This window comes from Canis lupus, chromosome 6 (assembly GCF_048164855.1).
Source record: "Canis lupus baileyi chromosome 6, mCanLup2.hap1, whole genome shotgun sequence".
Classification (NCBI taxonomy): domain Eukaryota; kingdom Metazoa; phylum Chordata; class Mammalia; order Carnivora; family Canidae; genus Canis; species Canis lupus.
In genome coordinates, this window is record NC_132843.1 from 14,019,107 (window position 1) to 14,038,852 (window position 19,746).

Here is a 19,746-nt window from a genome sequence, read left to right on the forward strand (position 1 = left end):
ATGTTTATTGACCATTTGTAAATCTTTGGAGAATTTCTATTTGAGTCCTTTGTCCATTTTTGAACTGGGTTTTTGGTTGTTGTTGAGTTGCAGCATTCTTTATATAGTCTGAATATTAATCCCTTACAAGATATATGATTTACAAATATTTTCTGTGGGTGGTCTTTCCACACTGTTGATAGTGTCCTTTGATGCACAAGTTTTAAGTTTTAGTGAAATCCAATTTATCTATATTCACTTTTACTGACTGTGTTTTTGGTGTCATAGCTATAATTTATATTTTTAAAATAATTTTTAATTCAAATATTGGAGTCAAAATCCTCTCCATTTCTTAGTTGGGTAAATTATTACACAAAGAAACTATGGATTTACTCTATGGCTGAGAATCCATAATCTGGGTTTCCTTTAGCAACCCTCACTTGCCCTGCAAGATAAGGCAGGTACCTTGGTGAGAGCTGGAATAAGTCCCCAGGGATCCTGTAGTTTAATCAGCCCCTAAAATGAAATAAAAAGTGCTGGGTTTTTTTTTTTTTTTTTTTGTCTTTTTCTTTGCTAGCCGTACAGGTTTCTTCCTGATGTTCAAAAGAAGAAGGCTCCTGAAACGGAAAGTCTAAGATACTTCTAGAATGTATTACCTTTTTATTTTTCTTTTTTTGTATTACCTTTTTCTAGAGCAGAATTCCCTCTTTCGAAAGAATCAATGGGTTGTTTACACCATGTTACCAAATTCTCGGGGGAGGAAATCCGAAAAGCTGCAACCACCGCCCAGGCCGAATTGTTTTGGTGTGCTAGAAAGCACATGGTAATCTTTCATTTCATCGTTGAGGAAGAAGTCTCTCTGCACCTCCCTCTCCACAGCTCCACCACTTAGTTTATGTTTTAAAGCAACAGGGCAGTGAATGGGGTCTGCTTGGTGGGGGGTGTGTGTGTGTGTGTAGGGTTCTAAAAGGAAAACAAACAAACAAACAAACAAACACACCCCCACTGGGACAACATGATGGGCCACTAGGAAAGGAACTTAATGAGAAGCCACTCCATTGTCCAGCCTCCTTCAACATGATCAATGTCAGGCGCGGTGGCTGGAAGGGTGACTTTTCCAACCAAGGGGAGGAGCGTGTAGCGGATTTTTTTGAGCGCCGTCTTTTTGTCTTTTTGAAGGTTCGAGAGTTGTCAATCGTGCCCCGAGTCCTGTAGGGAGAGACTCTCACGGTGACTCCGGGTTATGGACAGCTCGCCCTGGGTGCCAGTGGGCGCGCTGCCTCTGGCGCGTTTTTCCTCCGGGGGGTCAGCAAGCGCACCTGGAAACTTGGAATCCCGAGGTGGTTCGCGCTTCGGTGTAATCTCCTACCCCTCCGGGCCCCTAGAGGCGTCTGGGGCAGGCAAACTCTCCGCCACCCCCGGGACCCTGCTGCTCCCCAGCTCCCTCACCCCACGCGCCAGGGAGTTAGGGGTCTGGTCTGGGAACGAGCTCAGCAACACCGCCTCTCGCGCACACCGCCGGGGAGACACTTTCTTCCCACCTCGTTCCGCCGTGGGTCGGCGGAGGAAAGGGGGTCCCCCTGGGCGGGCCACGGCGCGCGGAGGAGAGGCCGCGCGAGGGAGCCGCCGGGCAGGGGCGAGCGCGGGCCCGAGGGCGGGGCGGGCGCGGGAGGGCGCGAGGGGGCGTGGGCGCGGCGGCCCGCGCACCCCGGCGGGCCAGGGGGAGGGGCGCGGGCGGGAGCGGCGCCTCCCGCCCGGGGTGAGCGGCGCGCGCGGCAGCCCCGCGGCACAGAGCGCGGAGCGGGGAGCGCGGGCGGGCGGCGGCGGCGGCGGAGGCTCGGGGCGCGGACGGGTGGCGCGCGGCGCGGCTGCCATGGGCGCGCACTGACCGGCGGTTCAGCGCGAACTTCCTCGGCGGCGCGGAGCTCCCTGGCTGGCGGTGCGTCTCCTCGGTCACCATGAAAGGTAGGGCGGCGGCGGGCTGCGCGGGGCTGCGGGCTGCGGGGCTGCGGGGCTGCGGGGCTGCGGGGCGCGCGGGGGGGCTGCGGGGCGCGCCTGCGCGAACTTCCCCCGGGAGCTGGGCCGGGGCGGCCGCGGCGCGGGGTTGGTGCGTGCACGCGGGGGGCGCCCCCGGCCGCGGAGCTGGGCTGGCGGGAGACCGAGGTGGTCGGGGTTCGCGAGCGTGCGAGCAGTCCCCTCCCCATCGTGCCTCCGCAAAGTAGTTTGGAGTCCCCAGTCGTTGTTTACGGATTCCAGTTCCCAACTTTCTAATTGGAAAAACATGCCGAGGAGAGTGGAGGCATCCTCATTGCCTCCGGCCGGTTTTCGGCTCCGCGGCGCTCGCCGCTGCGCCCCGGGTCTTCCTCTCCCGGCGGGTGCGGTTTGCACGTCCGAGAAGTCGACGCGCCGCCGGCCGGGCGTTTGCTCCGGGGCTCGGGATGTTCTCCGGGCGCCCTCCCCACATCTGGCAGTGGTTAGGTGCCCGCGGAGTTCAGCTGGCCCGGAAAGGGCGCTTGGCATCTTTGTCCATCAGACCCACCGAGTGGAGAGAACCGCCCTCAGTTCCGCGTCCCTTGCACGTGCCCGCCCGTGGAGCTGGTGTGCCCACGTGTGTTCAGAGGTGACACAGGTCACGGCGTTGGCTGTCTGCTGGGCCGGTTTAGGGAAGTGGCCGATGTTACCGCACCTTTAAGCGGAATCACCGGGAGAAGGGCTTTGCAGGGCAGACATGGAGATGGGTCAGCAGAATTCTGATTTACATGTGCGATAAATAATTACAACAGAGGCATCAAAGGGAAGCGTCTAGGGATGGGCTGCAGTGGTGTTTACACAAGGTTCCAGTTTCTAGTCTTGTGCTAGGATAACCCGTTTCAGACCCCGCGCGGGCCGGGCTCGAGGGAGGGGGCTGGGTGCGAAATGCCATCTGACCGCGGCGACCAGATGTCCACCCGCCAGGGACCATGCCATGCGATCGCTTTGACTTGCTAGGACTGCTGTCCGAGGGAGGGGCCCCGGGAGCCCCACGCGTTTGGAAAGTCACTTTTGCCTCTGGGTTTCTGTGAAAGGAAGTTGTCGCTAAATTATCCGGAGTGGTAATGTCCTACCAGTTAGCTGCCCTTCCAGTAGTTTCCTCATCAGGAGACCCTAGGAAAGGCAGGGCCAGGTGAAGAGTGGCCGTCCCCAGAAGAGTAACAAAAGATGTGATACACTTTCCTGGCTAGGGAATTGCAAAAACCCAGTGGTGTGTGTTCCTTCTTTTTCCACTCAGTGTCTCTTCTCTCATTTACATTTTGGGAAGCACTCACTTTCCTTGGCTAGCACTGATGAAAGGATCCTCCCAGAAAGGAAAGAGTTCACATGCCTCACGTCACTTTGGGGCTCAGGTACCATCATTTTAGCCAGAGGTTAGTCTTCTCATTGCTGATCATTGCTGAGGCCAGTAGTTTGTTTGTTTTAAGGTTTTATTTATTTATTTATTCATGAGAGACCTGAGAGAGACAGAGAGAAAGAGAGAGAGAGAGAGGCAGAGACACCAGCAGAGGGAGAAGCAGACTCCCTGCAGGGAGCCCGATGTGGGACTCCATCCCGGGTCCCCAGGATCACGCCCTGAGCTGAAGGCCAAGCTAAACCAACCACTGAGCCCCCCGGGCTGCCCTGAGGCCAGTAGTTTTTGAATTGTTGGAGAGCTAAGCTACCTGCTCACTCCATCAGCTCCTGTGTAGATTCCTGAACCCTGAAAACCTTGTATTTTTTGACTGAGTAAATGACCATTATTGCAATTTGGGTATTTTTCAGTATTAATTCAAATCTGCCATGGAAGACATGCCTGAAAGTCCTAAATGTGTATTTGTGACATTTAGTCTGCATTCTGGACCAGCTTGCAGACCCCCTGGAGAAGCCTCATTGCTTACCTTCTGTGATCCAGGCGCTGCCTACTGGCCCCACATACCTTCTGTCCCAGTGGGGGAGGAGCAGTAAGGGACTGGTGAATTCCAGAGTAGACTACTCACTTTGAAGGTCACTTAAAAGGTAATATTCTGTAGGAATTTTGCTTACCAACTATTGCCATAAAGTTACATGCATTTATCTGGTTAGTGAAATGGGGAAGGAAGGGGACAGCAATCATTTTATAGTGCCTACTAAGTGCCAGCGACTGTGCTATACCCTGTATAAGCACTCTAACAGTTAATTTTCTCAACAACACTATGAGGTAGGTATTTTCACTCTACATTATAGGTGTGGAAACTGAGTCTAGAACAAATAAGAACTGGCAATCAGGACTGTGGTAGGCACTAAAGACAAGCTTTGCCAGTTTCCCTGTGTTGCTTGGAAAGACCTAGGACACCAGTTATGATAACTTCCGGTGTAGACCAGAAGAAAAGTAAATAAATCTTAGACAACTGAGTGGCCAAGTAACCCACAGTTGGTGCAGCAGCCAGGAAGGGGGTGGATCTGAGAAATTGGACACAAGCCCTCTAAAGCCAAGCACAGAGTATATTTCTAGCCAAAGAGGAAAGCCGCCTTTACCAAGTAGAATTATTTTGACAATTTGCCATTAGGTAACCAACCCAAAGTTTTCTTTAACTAAATTAACTAATTTAGCTTAAGAAAGCCAACATTTCATTAGAACTTAATTTCCTTAAATAATAGAGGCCAGTGACAAGCCTTGCAAATGCTTAAAGTATTAGCTTAAAACATTCTTTTTTTTTTTCCAAGATTTTATTTATCTATTCATGAGAGACAGAGAGAGAGAGAGAGAGATTGATTGAGGCAGAAACACAGGCAGAGGGAGAAGCATGCTCTTTGCAGGGAGCCTTATGTGGGACTCGAACCCAGGTCTCCAGGATCACGCCATGGGGCTGAAGGCAGCGCTAAACTGCACCACCCAGGCTGCCCTTAACTTAAAACATTCTTTAGACAAACAGAAAATTAGTGGACATCCTAGAAGTTGCAGAAGATTTTTTTGCCAAAGCAAAAATTTAACCTCTTCACGAGTCAGACACCTTTATAAGGTACCTATTTGACTTTCTAATTCTGATGTTTCAACCTGGATCATGGCCTGTGTAATAAACCTGGCTTTTGGAGTGTAATTCCGTATCTGCCATAAGCCACACAGCGCCACCTATCTGTTGCATTCAGCAAATATTTGTCTCTGATTTCCTCCCTCTCTGGAATCACAAGTACAAAAATAATGACATCATTATATATTTTCCAGAAAAGAATTACTTGCCTTGTTGCTGCAATACTTGCAGCCTTCCAAACTGATTAAAACATGAAGTTGGTTTTAATTTCCAATTAGCTGTGCCTCTCCACAAATCTCATGGTTTTGGATAAATATTCACATTTTTTCCTGAAGGAATCTAACTCCTCCAGAGTTAGGTGTGCCATTATTAAATCACATTTCTAGTTCTGAAAGTTGGGGATATTGGTAAGGTTTAAAGCAGCAGCACTTGTTGCCTGAGAGATGGCCAAAAACAACCATCAGCACACAGGACCACAGAGGTCCAAACCACTGTTCTAATTTAACACAGAGAAGAGATTGGTGCCATCAAAACATAGTATTCAGCTGCTTATTTTCATGTGCTTGCATATAAACATTTCTGAAATACTGTTGGCAATAATACTTTAAAAATGCACTGGTAAGCAGTCTACATCTATTGCTGGTTGTTTTTCTGGACTCGTGGACTCCTTGCTTTACCACTGTCTCTAAGATTTCTTGTCCTTAATTGTGACACATAAACAAGTGTGTGAGGGTGACTGCATTGAAAGCATCATGTTTTATGAAAGGGACTGGAAACAAAATGAGGCCTTTTTCCCTTCACTGATTGGAATTGGGGCTGGCCTTCCTTTGGAAGGTAAATTTACAATCTAATTATGCTTTTGACTTCTTCATTAGTTTGGGGAATCTTAACATTCTTAATCTGAGGTTTAATTATTGCTAAGTATAGATCTTTCCTGTGGTCTCCACAATTTCCCAAGATTGTTCCCATGTCCCCTCCCCTCTGCCTTTAACATTGCAGCTCATCCACTGATAATGGAGTGACTGGGAAAAGCTGGCAGATGATAACTTTTTTTTTTAAAAGATTTTATTTATTTATTCATGAGACACACACACACAGAGGCAGAGACACAGGCAGAGGGAGAAGCAGGCTCCTCATGGGGAGCCCAATGTGGAACTCAATCCCGGGACACCAGGATCACGCCCTGGGCCAAAGGCAGGCACTAAACTGCTGAGCCACTCAGGGGTCCCCCAGATGATAACTCTTAAGCAATAGCATAACTAGGTGCCTGATTTTCTGAGTTAACACTTAAAATAGTATTTTATTTATTTTTTGAAGATTTTATTTATTTATTTGGGGGAGAGAGAGAGAGTGCCAGTGAGCAGAGGGAGAAGCAGATTCCTGGCTGAGCAGGGAGCCAGATGCCAGACTTAATCCTAGGACTCTGGGATCATGACCTAAGCAAAGGCAGATGCTTAACCGACTGAGCCACCCAGTTGCCCTATGCCAAAGTAAATCAAATGGCCCTCGAACTATGCATTTTCAGATGGGAAAATAGGTATTTAAATTTTATGATAGAAGAAAAGCATATTTCAGCTGGAGTAACGCAACATATGAGTAATCTCTCGGGGCAAATCTGACACGTGTCTCCCCGGAGGGGGGCAGGAGGGATGAGGTCTTGGGAGAGGAAGCCCAGAGCACAGCCTTCCTGTGGCAGCATGTATCTGTGGTGCTTTGGAACTTCAGCTGGTGAATCAGGGTGGGAATAATCAGGTGGGGGTGGGGGACAGGATTCTAGGTCTGGCAGGTAATCATCTGTGAAGAGAGTCTACCCCCCACCATGGGCCAGATTTGCCAGGCTGGTTCTGGCCTCTCCATCTTCTGCCATTCCAGAGTTCCTGTCTATGGCCTGGAGGCAGGGAACAGGGTCATGTGTTGGAAGATAAATGCCAGGGCTGAAGTTGATCTGTAAACCATGCTTTATGCTCACAAACAACTACTCAGGTGTGACTCATGCCCGCTTAATATGACCACTTATTATTTTTCTCTCTAATAATAGCTAACATTTATTGAGCATCTGCCAAGCCAACTGTTCTTATTTTCTCCATTTTACAAATAGGAAAACTTAGGCTCAGAGAAGTGCAGTTACTTATAAGGACACCAAGCTAGTCACTGGCAAAACTGGTATTCACACTCAGTCTGACTCTGGAATTCACATGTTACACCTCTAGCTTAGACTCCTTCCTAGCCAAGTCTTTGTATTTCCATTCAATCAACCCATCTTTGTTATGTACCTACTGTGTGCTGAGTTCCACTAGATGCTAACTGAGCAACACAGAGAAGGTTCTGTCGTCTGGACTCAGACCTATAATAACCTGGCATCAGAGATCTGAAGAAATTAATGTGCTCTTTCAGCCAGCCACTAGAGGAGCCTCTCTAGACAGAAACTTTTGCAAAGATGAAGAAAATTCCAGGCTCATTGCAGTATGTAGAGTTGATCTTTGGGAGGTTTTGCTTATGACTGATTAAATGATGTGAATGGCCTACTGAAGCTGGCAACTCTGAAAACAGCCTCTGCACTACAGTCTTGCTGACAGGTTTGCCATGAGGTTTGTCATGAGGTAATGAACATTGTCAGAAGTGCCATTTTCAAGAATAGACTATAACCAACAGTATATGATCAGTTAGAAAAATAAAAATAAAACAGTAGTAGTAGGAGTAGGAATAAACATTTTGAGGAAGGGATAGGGAAAGATAGACATTCTTCATAGAATATATTTCACTCTTTACTGCTGACAACAGTTTCTAACCACACCAATGAAGCTCAAGGGAAGTAACTTTTCAATCAGGCAGTGATTTGATTTCTGTTTAATTGAATGATATTTGAAGAGCGCAGACCAATACAGGACCTTGCAGCGATCTTGCTGATTGCTTAAGGGACCTTTGTAATTAATATGGCGGTGAAAGGTAATGCAAACAGAAGTTAGTAGTCCCAAATTAAGCTGCCAAAGAGCTAGCCCCTGAATTTATCATGCATATTCAATCAGTACTCTTTAGAACATAAAGGAAATGTGTTTTTCCACGTGGGAGAAATTTTTAAAATTGAGTAACTTTATTGGATTTGGATTTATTAAATATGACTCCTTTATGCTTCCTAAATGGTTTGGGAACCAGTATCAGTATCACATGAGGTCATATTCACTAGCTTGAGAGATTGGACATTTGACATTCTGCCTAACTTGTCTTTGGGTTTTGTGGAAGTACTTGCACTTCTTTGGACCTAAGTCACTTCCTTACAATATAAAATGTTAGGGCAGCCTGGGTGGCTCAGCGGTTTAGCACCGCCTTCGGCCTGAGGCCTGATCCTGGAGACCCGGGATCGAGTCCCGCGTCAGGCTTCCTGCATGGAGCCTGCTTCTCCCTCTGCTTGTGTCTCTGCCTCTCTGTCTCTTTCTCTCTGCGTCTCTCATGAATAAATAAATAAAAAACTTTAAAAAAATAATAAAATGTTAGAAAAACTAGATGATATTTATGTAACTTATTCACAGGCAAAATAGTCCACTTTTATAATTGATAATACATACTTTAATTTTACATTTCATAAAATGTAATTATACATAGTGATCCCCCGAGCTGAACCTGATAATTTTAGTGTGGTGGCCAGGAGTATGGGCTGTGAAACCAGAGGGCCTGGTAACCACATGCAAATTATCTAACCTCCCCTGGGGGGCCTGGCTTCCTTATCTGTCAACTGGGGAATAGTAATGGCATCTACCCAATTCCAGTTTTGCTTGCTTGCTTGTTTGTTGTTTAGAGGATTAAATAGGTTAGTATAGATCAGTTGTTTAGAATGCTGTCTAGTATGTAATGAAAACTCAAGAATTAGTTTTCGTTATTTTAATACTGTGTTCATTTCATTAGTTTTCATTTCATTTTAGTTATTTTAATACTGTGTAATTGTAACCTGCTGCTTCCTCCAGGCAGTAATATAATTGCCAGTTATGAACCATTTAAGTTAATTGAGTGATACAATATATACCATGAAGAATAGAGTTCAGCTTTGAAAAGAAAGTAATTTTCAAATTACAAATGTGTTAAAACTGACCTCAGGGATAGGAGGAGCTGTGCTCCTCTGTATAAACAGTGCTCACATTGGTCTACCTCTAGCTGTTCTCTTTGTGTTCTTGTCATCATTGTAATGTAGTAAAAGAAAACAAAAGAAAACAAAACAAAACAAAAAAACCCAGCCCTACTAAAAATACAGGGCCCATGTTTATAGTGAGTTTATAATTCTAGCAAAATCATACAATTTTCTTATTTACGACAGTGGTAGAAAATGGATTTAATATTTGTAAATACATTTGATTTGCTAAGAGCACTACTTTTCCTGGAACACCGTTATTCAGGTGCCTACTGAAAATGATCTAATATTTTGGAGGATTTGTATCTCAAATCCAGTGTCCAGTTTTATCCAGTAAAAACATGATATCAAAGAATGAAAACATAAAACAGATTTGTCTCTAAAGAAGAATTAGGGCAGAGGTATGTGTGTATATATATATATATATATTTTTTTTTTTAAACTGTATGAGATTATGTCTTTCATTACTAGTGTTGGTTACCCATTAAAATGTCATATTTTCATTTTATTTATTTAGGCCACCAAATCCTAACTAAGCTTTCATTTGTTCTTTATTTAATATGTTATTTAAGTATATTTAAATATTCTTAATATTAAATATATTCAAATATTAGTTTAGTATATTATTGAGATATATTTAAATGTTTAGTATGTATATAGCCTGTTCTCAAGGAGCTTGCAGTCTGGTGGGCACGGTAAGGCTTATGCATAAACTAATCTAAGGTAAAATGTGAAGTGTCCTATTTGAGATTCAGATAAATGTTGCCAGAGGACACAGGAGGAAAGGGCAACCTGGCTGAAGATAGGGATGTTTTTGTTTTGAGGGACAATGCAACCTGATTCATTATCTTGAATCAGAGTTCATATTTCAGATTGCATTAATCTAATTGTAACTGAAGAGGCAGATGGTGCATCTGGGCACCCCAAAACCTTGAAGTATGACATTGTAGTGTGGGAAGTAAGAGAAAATTGAAGTTTTCTCAAACTTTGTCTTCTGAGCTCAATGTTGATCTATCATTTATAATTCATTATAATGTATTACTTTGGCATAATTGTTTGGATAACCTAAAGTTAAATGATTTCAAAACAAAACAGATTATTGAGTTATTTATTTGGGGAAGGGTAACAAAGAGTAGTTATTTTTTTGTCAGCCTCCAGAGAAATGGATAGCATTCTTTTTTCTTGACAAATGACCCATGTATGTGAGGCCCTTCCAGAGCCCTTATAAAATTTGAGGCAGTGATTCATTTTTCTCTGGACTTTCTTATTCTTAACCTGACCAATGTGATTGGATGAGGGGGTCCTTCATAAAACAAAGGGAAGCATGCCCTATCCCCTGTAGTTACCCATGAATGGTTGATGTGGCGATCAAGGTTTTAAGTGTCTTATTTATTTCTTTTTAAGTTGTTGAAGTTGGCTCCTGGGGGAAATCTGATTTAGCCCCCACTACCAATTTAGTGGTAAAAGTAACAAAAAAAATCACTTCGATTTTGTTGGACTATAAAGGAAGGAAAAAGGAATTATTATCTCTCTTTACCCTTCAGGTAAGTATCTGCTGTTTTTACAAGCTTCAGAATTATAAGTTGTGCCAGAAATTGGGATCATTTTATGTGTACAATATTGACTTTAAAAAACAAAACAAAACAACTTATGCCATTGAACCAAAAAGTGATCCCATTGTTGCAAAACATAAGATGTGAAAAGCAGCTGAGTAATCGAAATAAATCTTTGTAATATTTGGAATAATTTACAAGTACTTAAATTCATACAAATTCCTTTATCCATTTGGGATGGGGTAGGAGGAGGCCTAGAAGGCAGATCTAATACCCCATCAAAATTATCCTGAACCTCGGTGTTTTACTACTCTGCACTGAGCTCATTCACTTGCAGAATACCTAGCAACTATGGCCCAGAAATGCCAACAGGGCAAAGCAAACTATGCAAGGGGCCACATAAGGTTTTATATTTATGAAGCTAAGAAGTCAGGGCAGATAGCACCAGTTCGGCTCGTAGGGCTAAATCAAGGTTAGAGAATGTCTGTCTTCAGTTTTTATAGCTCAAATTCATTAGATAAATCTTTTTCAGTATCAAATAGATACTTTAGTGCCAGTCAGCTACAGCCCAAAGTGAACCCACCCCAAGTATTACTCTTGCTAATCAAACTTCCCTGCTGTTGTTCTCTCCAGAGGCTCACTTCAGACTGGAGCTTTTTTTGTTGTTGTGTTTTTGTTTTTGTTTTGAAACTCAATCATTGGGGCACCTGGGTGGCTAGGTCAGTTGTGTGTCTGACTCTTGATTTTGGTTCAGGTCATGGTCTCTGGATTGTGGGATTGAGCCCGCACTGGGCTCTGCACTCAGCATGGAGTCGTCTTAGGATTCTCTCCCTCTCCCCCAGCTCGCTCTCTCTCATTCTCAAAAAATAAAAACATAAAAAAGAAACTCAATCATTAAAATAGCTCCTACCCCAACCTGAAGCTATGCTGTATTTCATGAACATTCAAGTTCTGTGGTACATATTTTGTTCCTTAAAGCAGAGTAGCTGCTGTTGCCACCTCTACCCCCCATACTTAAAAAGAACCCTCATATATCTATTAAGCACCCAGTATGTGCTGAGTGTTTCCCACGTATTGGTTCACTTTTGCCTCCCAGCAATGTGTGAGATAGGAAATAGTGGTCCCATCTTACGGAGGAATGAGAGGCAGCCCTGAGTTTATGTTGCCAGAATGAGGTGTAGGCAGTGTTCAAACTCAAGTCTTAACAATTTGAAAGCCCAAGCTTTACCAGTGCATCAATCTAGCTTTAAGAGAAGAGTCCTCCAGCACAGTAGTACAGCAGTGTCTAAGGGGTTGTCCAAAGTCCTCTGCACCCCAGGTGACACTCTGTGGAGACCATGTTTCCCACAGATTAGTAACTCCATGAAAGCACCTCCATGTAGCCCTGGCCAGTGGAGGGTGACTGTAGTTCTCAGGGGTCCAGATGGCACTGGGTATTTGGCTCCAGGGGTGCAGGGGCACTTTCTCCTTTCCTCACCACTCAGACTTACTATAATTGGTGGTGGTGGTGGTGATGGTGGTGGGAACTCAGGGGGACAGCTTGCAGGAATGCTCCCAGCAGAGCATGTCTACCAGCTGGTTTGGAAGCAGTTAAACATTTTAACAACCAATGGGACAGTACTATTTTGTTCTAACAATGATGGATGACTTTGCAAGACCTGGGACCGCATTGAGGTGGAAACAGCACAGAGCGCCGATGGACACACATGTGGACAGCATCACCAAACCCAGCTTGAAAAAGAAGTCTGAGTTCAGCCTAGCCTCTGTCCACGGTCCTTCAGCCTGGCTCCTAAAAAAGTCTGAACTTGTTCTGTTCAATTTGGCATTTGCCAGAACCTACTCTGTGCCAGGGATTTAAAGCTGCAAGCCCAAACTTCGTATTCTCTTGCTTCGGGCTGAACTCTTCATGCTGGCTCTTTGAGGCAGGGTGCACCTTGGACCTTTAGACCTTTTCCTGGTCATCAGCATCTGTAGGACATGCACATTTTCATTTTTGTCTACCTGACTTTTATCTTCCACCCACATTCCCTTGTTTTGTTTATTATTTTTTTTATCAAAGACAGAGATGTACATAGTTTAAGGAGTCAAATAATATTTATTATGAATGAGATTTATTATGAAAAACAGCAGTTTCCTGCCCGGCCCACTTTCGTTTCATCATTTTCCAGTACCCGGAGGCAACCTCTTAGGAACATTTTTAGCATTTTCTTTTGGCATTTACTTTCTTGCAGTTATCTACTGATGCCTAACAAACCATCCCCAAACCCTGCAGCTTAAAACAACAGTTGTTTATTTATTCAAGATTCTGTGATTCGGGCTGGCCTCTGCTTCCCGAGGTGTTGGCCAGGCCAGCCAGCCTCAGCCCTACGGCTGGGCATCAGCGGGGCTGCTGGAATGGCTTCCTTCCCATCATTGTCTCTCGTCCTCCAGAGATCTCTCTTCTGGGGGCCTCCAGTCTGGCATGGTAGTCAGACATTTGACATGGTACTGGCTGTGAGGAGGGTGAAAACAGAAGCTGAAAGGCATCTCATGCCTGGTTCCTGAGGTCACCCACTGCCACTTCTGGCAAATTCCATCAGCCAAAGCAAGTCATAGGGTCTTCCCAGAGTCAAGAGAGTGGAAATGGACTTGCACATGGAGAGATTTGGAAAGAATTGTTGGTAGCCCTTTATGTAGACAGTCTTCCTCAGCTCCTCATCTTTAGTGACATGCTTAAGGTACTTCCTCCTCTTCTTATTCCTGTTATTACTACCATTATTTTGAGTTTAGGCATCATATACTGACTTCCCTTTATAGCAGATAAGGATTTAGTTCTTTACCCTTCATTTCCGCCTTCTGTTGCAGATCGTCCCAATATAGTCACATCACAATCTTGATTAAATCTGTTCAGTGTTGGTATGACTATAATGGTATAAATGCTCTTCACAGCTGACTCTTATTTCTTTCTTGCATAACTTCTCTTCCTCTGGAGTTAATAATCCTCTTGCTATTTTGTTTGGTTAGCTTCCCATGCATGTATACATCATCATTCATCCCAGAGTCTCTTCCACTCTCCTAAATCTCTACACATATGTTCACCTGTAGGAGATATTCTCTCATCTCCATCTTTTTGAAGAAATCCTCCGTGGAACCTTCTGACCTCCTCAGGGTTAGGGTTAGATTAGGGTGTATACACGTGTGCATGTATACAGATAACACATACACATCTTTATGGGTTCGTTCCTAATTTTAGTGGAATGCATTCTTTAATAATGTCTTGAGGAAAGTGTGCATGAGGGGTTTTGGGGGGATCTGTAGGTCTGAAGAGATCTTTATGTTACCTACTCATTCATTTGAGAGATTTCTGTGTAGGAAATAATTTAGCCTTAGAATTTTGAAGGCACTGATCTATTTTCTTTTAGTTTTGCTGTTGAGATGTGAGGTCATTCTTTTTTGTTTTTTCCTTGTAAGTAACATCTCTCTCCCTTTTTTTTCTTTTCCCCTGTCTGGAAGCTGTAGGATTTTCTTTTTGTCCTCAGTGTTCTGAAATTTTGTAGTGGTGTGCCTTGGAGCAGATCTCTTTCCCTTGTGCTGGGAAGTAATGGGCCCTTTTGCTCTAGAGACTGCTATCCTTCAGTACTGAAAAACGTTCATTTTTCCTCCAGTGGTTCTCTGCCTCTGTTCTTTTACCAGAAACACCTGTTCATTGAACATTGGACCCACTGAATTGATTCTCTGAATATTTTTTGTCTTTACTTTTTTCTATTTATTTTCTTTTTTCTCCCTACTCTGGGAATATTTCAATTCTATTTCCCAACCCTTCTATTAAGTTTTTATTTTTGTGAGCATACATTTCATTTCTGAGAGCTTTTCCTTCTTTTTCTTTATGGTTCTATAATTATATCATCCTGTTCTTATTTTATGGGTGCATTGTCTTATCTCTCTGAGGATATTAGTGGTAGATTTAAAAGAAAAATTATCATGTCACATGATACGTATTTCCTCCAAATTTCTTTATCTGGTTTCTTTATTTTCATTTTTGTCTTTTCATATCAGAGGTTGTGTCAGATATCTGGTGTCTTCTTGTCTGTAGGAGCAGGATATTAAAGGTTAATTAGAACCCCTCTGTTTGAGTGGGATTTTGGAACTGTGGCTGTCACTCGAGACTGAACTGGCTGGGCTATTCCACTGGGGACCTCCCAAAATCAGAATCATTCTTTGTTTTTCTCTTAACTGGCCAGACTTCCCAGGAAGAGCTGTCCAGGCTTTGGCCTAAAGGGTATAGGCCAGCTGACTGATTGGGGGAGAGGACATTCAGTAGATACACTTTCTGTTTTCCCCTGATTCCACTGCAGTCCCCTCATCTCGGCCATTCCCAGTGTCCCCTAGACAAGAGATCTTTTGGTTTTTTACTTTTCTGAATAGTAAATCTTAGACCTTCTGCCATAGTTGGGAGGGGCCAGTGACCTAGATTGGTGGGGGGACTTGGGAGGTCCAGCTGCTTCCCCCCCACCACATATCACACAAACTATTCAAAGTGTATAAGTCAGTGGGTTTTTTGGTTTTATTTTGGTATATTCACAGGTTTGACAACCATCATTACAGTCAATTTTAGAACATTTTTGTCACCCCCAAAAGAAATCCTATGCCCGTTAGCAGTCACTCCCATTTCCTCCCCCCAAAAAAACCTCCAGCCTCATAACCTTTCACCTGCTTTCCAACTCCATGAGTTTGTCTAGCGTAGACATTCAATTTCATAGATAGAGTCATACAATATGCAGTCTTTCACGACTGGCTTCTGTTACTTAAATGTTCTCAAGATCATCCCTGTTATAGTGTGTGTCAGTGCCTCATTCCTTTTTATCATTGAATAATCCCCCATTGTATGGATCTGCGCTAATTTATCCACTCATCGTTTTGTGGACATTCAGGTTGTTTCTACATTTCTCTGTTATGACTAATGCTGTGACAAACGTTTGCGTGCAAGTTTTTGCGTGGACCTGTGTTGCCATTTCTCTTGGGTGTGTGCCTAGAGTGGAATGGCTGGATCATACAGTGTCTCTCTGCTTAATATTTTGAAGAACTGCCAGACCATTTTCTAAAGTGGCTGTACCATGTCGCTTTCTCACCACTAGCATATAAGGGTTATGGTTTCTGCACATCCTCACCAACATTTATTATCTTTTTGGTTATAGTCAGCTGCTTCTTTAATGTATGTTCATTCTGTCCTCCTATTTGAGCCTTACCTTGATTCTCCTTCAGGAGTGACCTGTGCCCCAAATTCCTTAGCCCTTCCAGGATTCTGTGGTGTAAAGCATTGCATCTTAGCTTTTCTGCTGCTAGCCCAGGGTTTGGTTTCTTGGGTCTGGAGGGTCAGTGACCACCATAGTGTGGAAGTCAATGGCCTGCCCGTATTTGGGTCTTTGTCTATTCATAAGCTGCAAGACCTGGGGTCAAGTTACGACCTGAACTTTAATTTTCTCATCTGTAAAACAGAAACATAATGAATGGAAAGTACCTGACATATAGGAAGTATTAACTAAATATTAGTTCTCTTATCTTCCTCAAACATCTTTTTTCAAAAAGAAAAAGATTTGATCTCTTTCCATCAGGAATTCATCATCTGGCAGTAGAGATAGACACATGTATAAGTCTAATCAACTTAATTTTCAACGACTACTGAGCATCTATAATATGCCATCAATGTACTAGTTGCTGAGGATGCAACATGGCAAGTTTCCTGTTTTCTATCTGGTGGCGTTAAGAACTAGGAACTGGAATATGGGGCAGACAGAGGCAAGTGCTGTCACATGGACACAAAGGGAGTATAGGGGAAGAAGGGGTGAATTCTAACCACAGGGCATCACACACTTGATCCTCAAATTGATTGGAGCATCTTCCCTTGAACTCATGGTACTCTGAAATAGCGAGGCTCAAAGAATCAATCAGCAACAGAAATCTCTTCAGCGTTCTCAATCATGAAACCTCTGGCCAGGGTGGTTCTGTGCCAGATACCAAGGAAGGTAAGAATAAATAAATAAATAGAAATCACATTTCAAAACAGGCAAGCATTGAACACCAATAAAAATTAATTTATTATTTAAAAAAAACCAGGCAAGCAAAAGACAATATAGCCCATAGATATTGAAACAAAAATGCTGAAGTACAGCTGTGGAAGCCTAGAACGTATATGCCTATAGATATAAATCTCAAATTATTTTAAACTTGTTTTATTATTTTGTATGTTAAAGTTGTGTCTCCCCTGCTGGCAAACTGCTGCCATAAGCAGGAATCAAGTTAGGACCTCTGTAGGTAAGAACTTAGAGGCCTTACATCTGAGCCACATTCTTGCTTGTGTAGGGGTGTATGTAGCAGCTGTGTGGCTTAGATGGTATGAGAGACAGGTTTTGAAAAGTGGCAAGTTGCTAGGGTGACTGGATATCCTCTAGGGAGAATATTGTTGAGATTATCGAGTCTACAGGCCCTCAGTTCTATGAAGATGGTCTGGGATGCACTTAGCTTGGGTCTGTGAGGGCGTGAGGGAAAGGTTTTGAGAACAGAATACAACACCACATATCATGTCAGGCTTATTTGTCCTCAAACCCATCTGTCTGCCATGGTGGGCCAAACTGTAGTCTTTTGCCCTCTAAAATGTTCTAAATTAGGAGCACCTCTCCTCTTCGGTCCTGGGGCTCGTGTAGCCTAATATGGGTTGTCCCCACAGAACCATCGGCCCTGGCCTCTTTCTCTTCCTCTGGCTCCATTACCAGCTTGAATGGTCTGTTTGTTGGCTGCGCAGCTGGGAGAACGTGGCAGTGGGGTCTGGGGGCCAGCTGCACAAGTGAATGGTAGGCAAGTGTTACCTGGCCAACTTCCCCCTGCTTTCAAGGATAGGAGAAGAGAATTATAAGGTCAACTGGTGAAAACATGGAGTAAAACAAAGTTAAGCAAGTTTTTATTTCTCTTTCTTTTTTTAAGATATTATTTATTTATTCATGAGACACACACACAGAGGCAGTGACATAGGCAGAGGGAGAAGCAGGCTCCCTGCGGAGAACCTGATGTGGGACTCGATCCCAGGATCCGGGGATCATGCCCTGAGCCAAAGGCAGATGCTCAACCACTGAGCCACCCAAGCACCCGTTTTTTTTCCTCTTTCTATGAGTCCTTCTCAGATCTCTGAGAGTTCAGAAACCATTTTAAATTGCCAAGAAAGGGCTATAGTATGCCATGTTTCCCAAATTCTCTTTTGTCCTCCAGAGGAAAAACATTAAGATTCATTTAAGATACTTCTCTGTTGACACCTTCCCTGATCATCCGAGGGAGATGTTACTTATACCCCTCAGGGCTCATGATTTTCTAGTTGTAGAGTTGGAGGAGACAAAAGTTCATATTCTTTCAGCAGCCGCTGTAAGAATCCTGATCCTTTTGGGATGAGGCTTAAGACAAGAAGCAGGAGATCCTCAAGTCTTACTAGGGTCACCTGGAAGGCCTTTGTTCTCTGATGGGTTTGAGTATGTTAATTTAGAGACAGAGCTGAATTGCTTTAATAACAAAAATATGAGACATTTGAAGTTCCCAGGGAAATTTCAGGAAGGAGACAGGAGTCAGTTAGACTAAATGCTGCATGGGAAAAAGATCAGAAAGGAAAAAGAAAACAAACAAACAAACTAATGGTAGGCCTGCTGAAAAGGAGCTTTTGGGGGGGAGAACAGAAATGTCTAAGGGGGAAATTGTAAGCTGTTTGCCATCAGCTTAACACAAACCACTCTTATTTCCACTGTGGGATCCTTGGTGATGCCTCCTTGGTTCACGGCGTGTGTGTGTGTGTGTGTGTGTGTGTGTGTGAATAGTTCCTTCTGCAGATGTGGGTGGTGGTGGAGAGGCTGGAGCTGGCAGGGAAGCTGGTGTCTGGGTGGCACCATTACCCCTGTCCATGTTGCATCCACTCCACTAGCCTTTAAATGTGTATTTATTGAATGAATGGATAATAAGTAAGTGCATGGATTTCTAAGCTGAACAGCAGATAAGGGTTTCTCATTAACTGAGACTAGACCAAGCTTCTCAGCCCCTAATGTGATAGGATTACTTAGGAAAGCTGGCACAGAGGAGCTTAATATGTGTTTGTGGAACGAACCAGTCACCGAGGGACTGAGAAAGGTACTGTTGTCTGGGTCGTAAGCATGTTGTTCCATGTAGAAAGGACCAAAGCCTTAATCTTTGACATAAGAGACTGCTCTAATTGTGAAGGCCTGGCCTCCTACATTCCCAGCAAGATCCTGCCCTGTTTTTCGAATGAGGAAACAATGGAGAAATACAGAGCTATCACACTTCCCCATTCTCTGCTGGAAGTAATTGCTCACTCACTAGTGTACTCCTAGCACTTCGTAAGGATCTAGTCCTCCAAGGTCTACCTTTGTTATAGATATCATGCCTGTTGAGTTTTTCCATGGTTCAGATATATCCAGGTCCTGCATCCCATTTGGGGTCTGAAAAAGATGATCACGGAGGCTTTATTTTCCTCTCCTTGCCTCCCTTCCTTCTTTGAAAGCCTGTCAACTCTTTGAACGAAGGGACCATGTCTCACTCATTTCTGAAGCCCACTGCCTGGCAATCTCTGGTCCAGAGTGAGTGCCAAACAAGTGCTTTTGTACTGAACTGCACATGGGGAGAGAGCTGAGTGCTGATGCGGTAATGGTGACCAGCTCGAGGTTAACTGATTAGGGCTCCCTGGAAAGGCCTAGTTTCGACACTTTTACTTGTGATCAGAAGTTGCACAAGAAATCACCAGCCCCACACCTGGCAGACTGTAAAATAGGTTCTTTATCAATGTGGTAAAGAATCACATCGCATTTATCTTGCGGGGAGGGGGTTGGTGGATTTAGACCTCTTGGTAGAAGGCTTTGCTGACCTATTTCTTTTGTGTCTAGGAGGGCCTACATTTAGGAATTCCCACAAGGCTGTTTTTCGAAAATGTATTTACTGGGAAACCATCTGTGGGTCCCAGTTATCCAATGGAAAGGGAGTGGGGAAGGATTATGGTTGTCAACTGCAGAAGCCATGCTGGGCTCCTGAGATGCCACATTTAGTGGAA

General features: G+C 44.0%; 1 protein-coding gene across 1 annotated transcript in view; it reads left to right on the forward strand.

The window, feature by feature from the left end:
* Window positions 1-1,802: 1,802 nt before the first annotated feature.
* Window positions 1,803-19,746, forward strand: part of COLEC12 (collectin subfamily member 12) — a 180,707-nt gene continuing 162,763 nt past the window's right edge. The window contains exon 1 of the mRNA XM_072828975.1: window positions 1,803-1,944. Coding sequence (XP_072685076.1) covers window positions 1,938-1,944 — 7 coding nt within the window. The 5' untranslated portion in view covers window positions 1,803-1,937. The remainder of the gene's footprint in view (window positions 1,945-19,746) is intronic.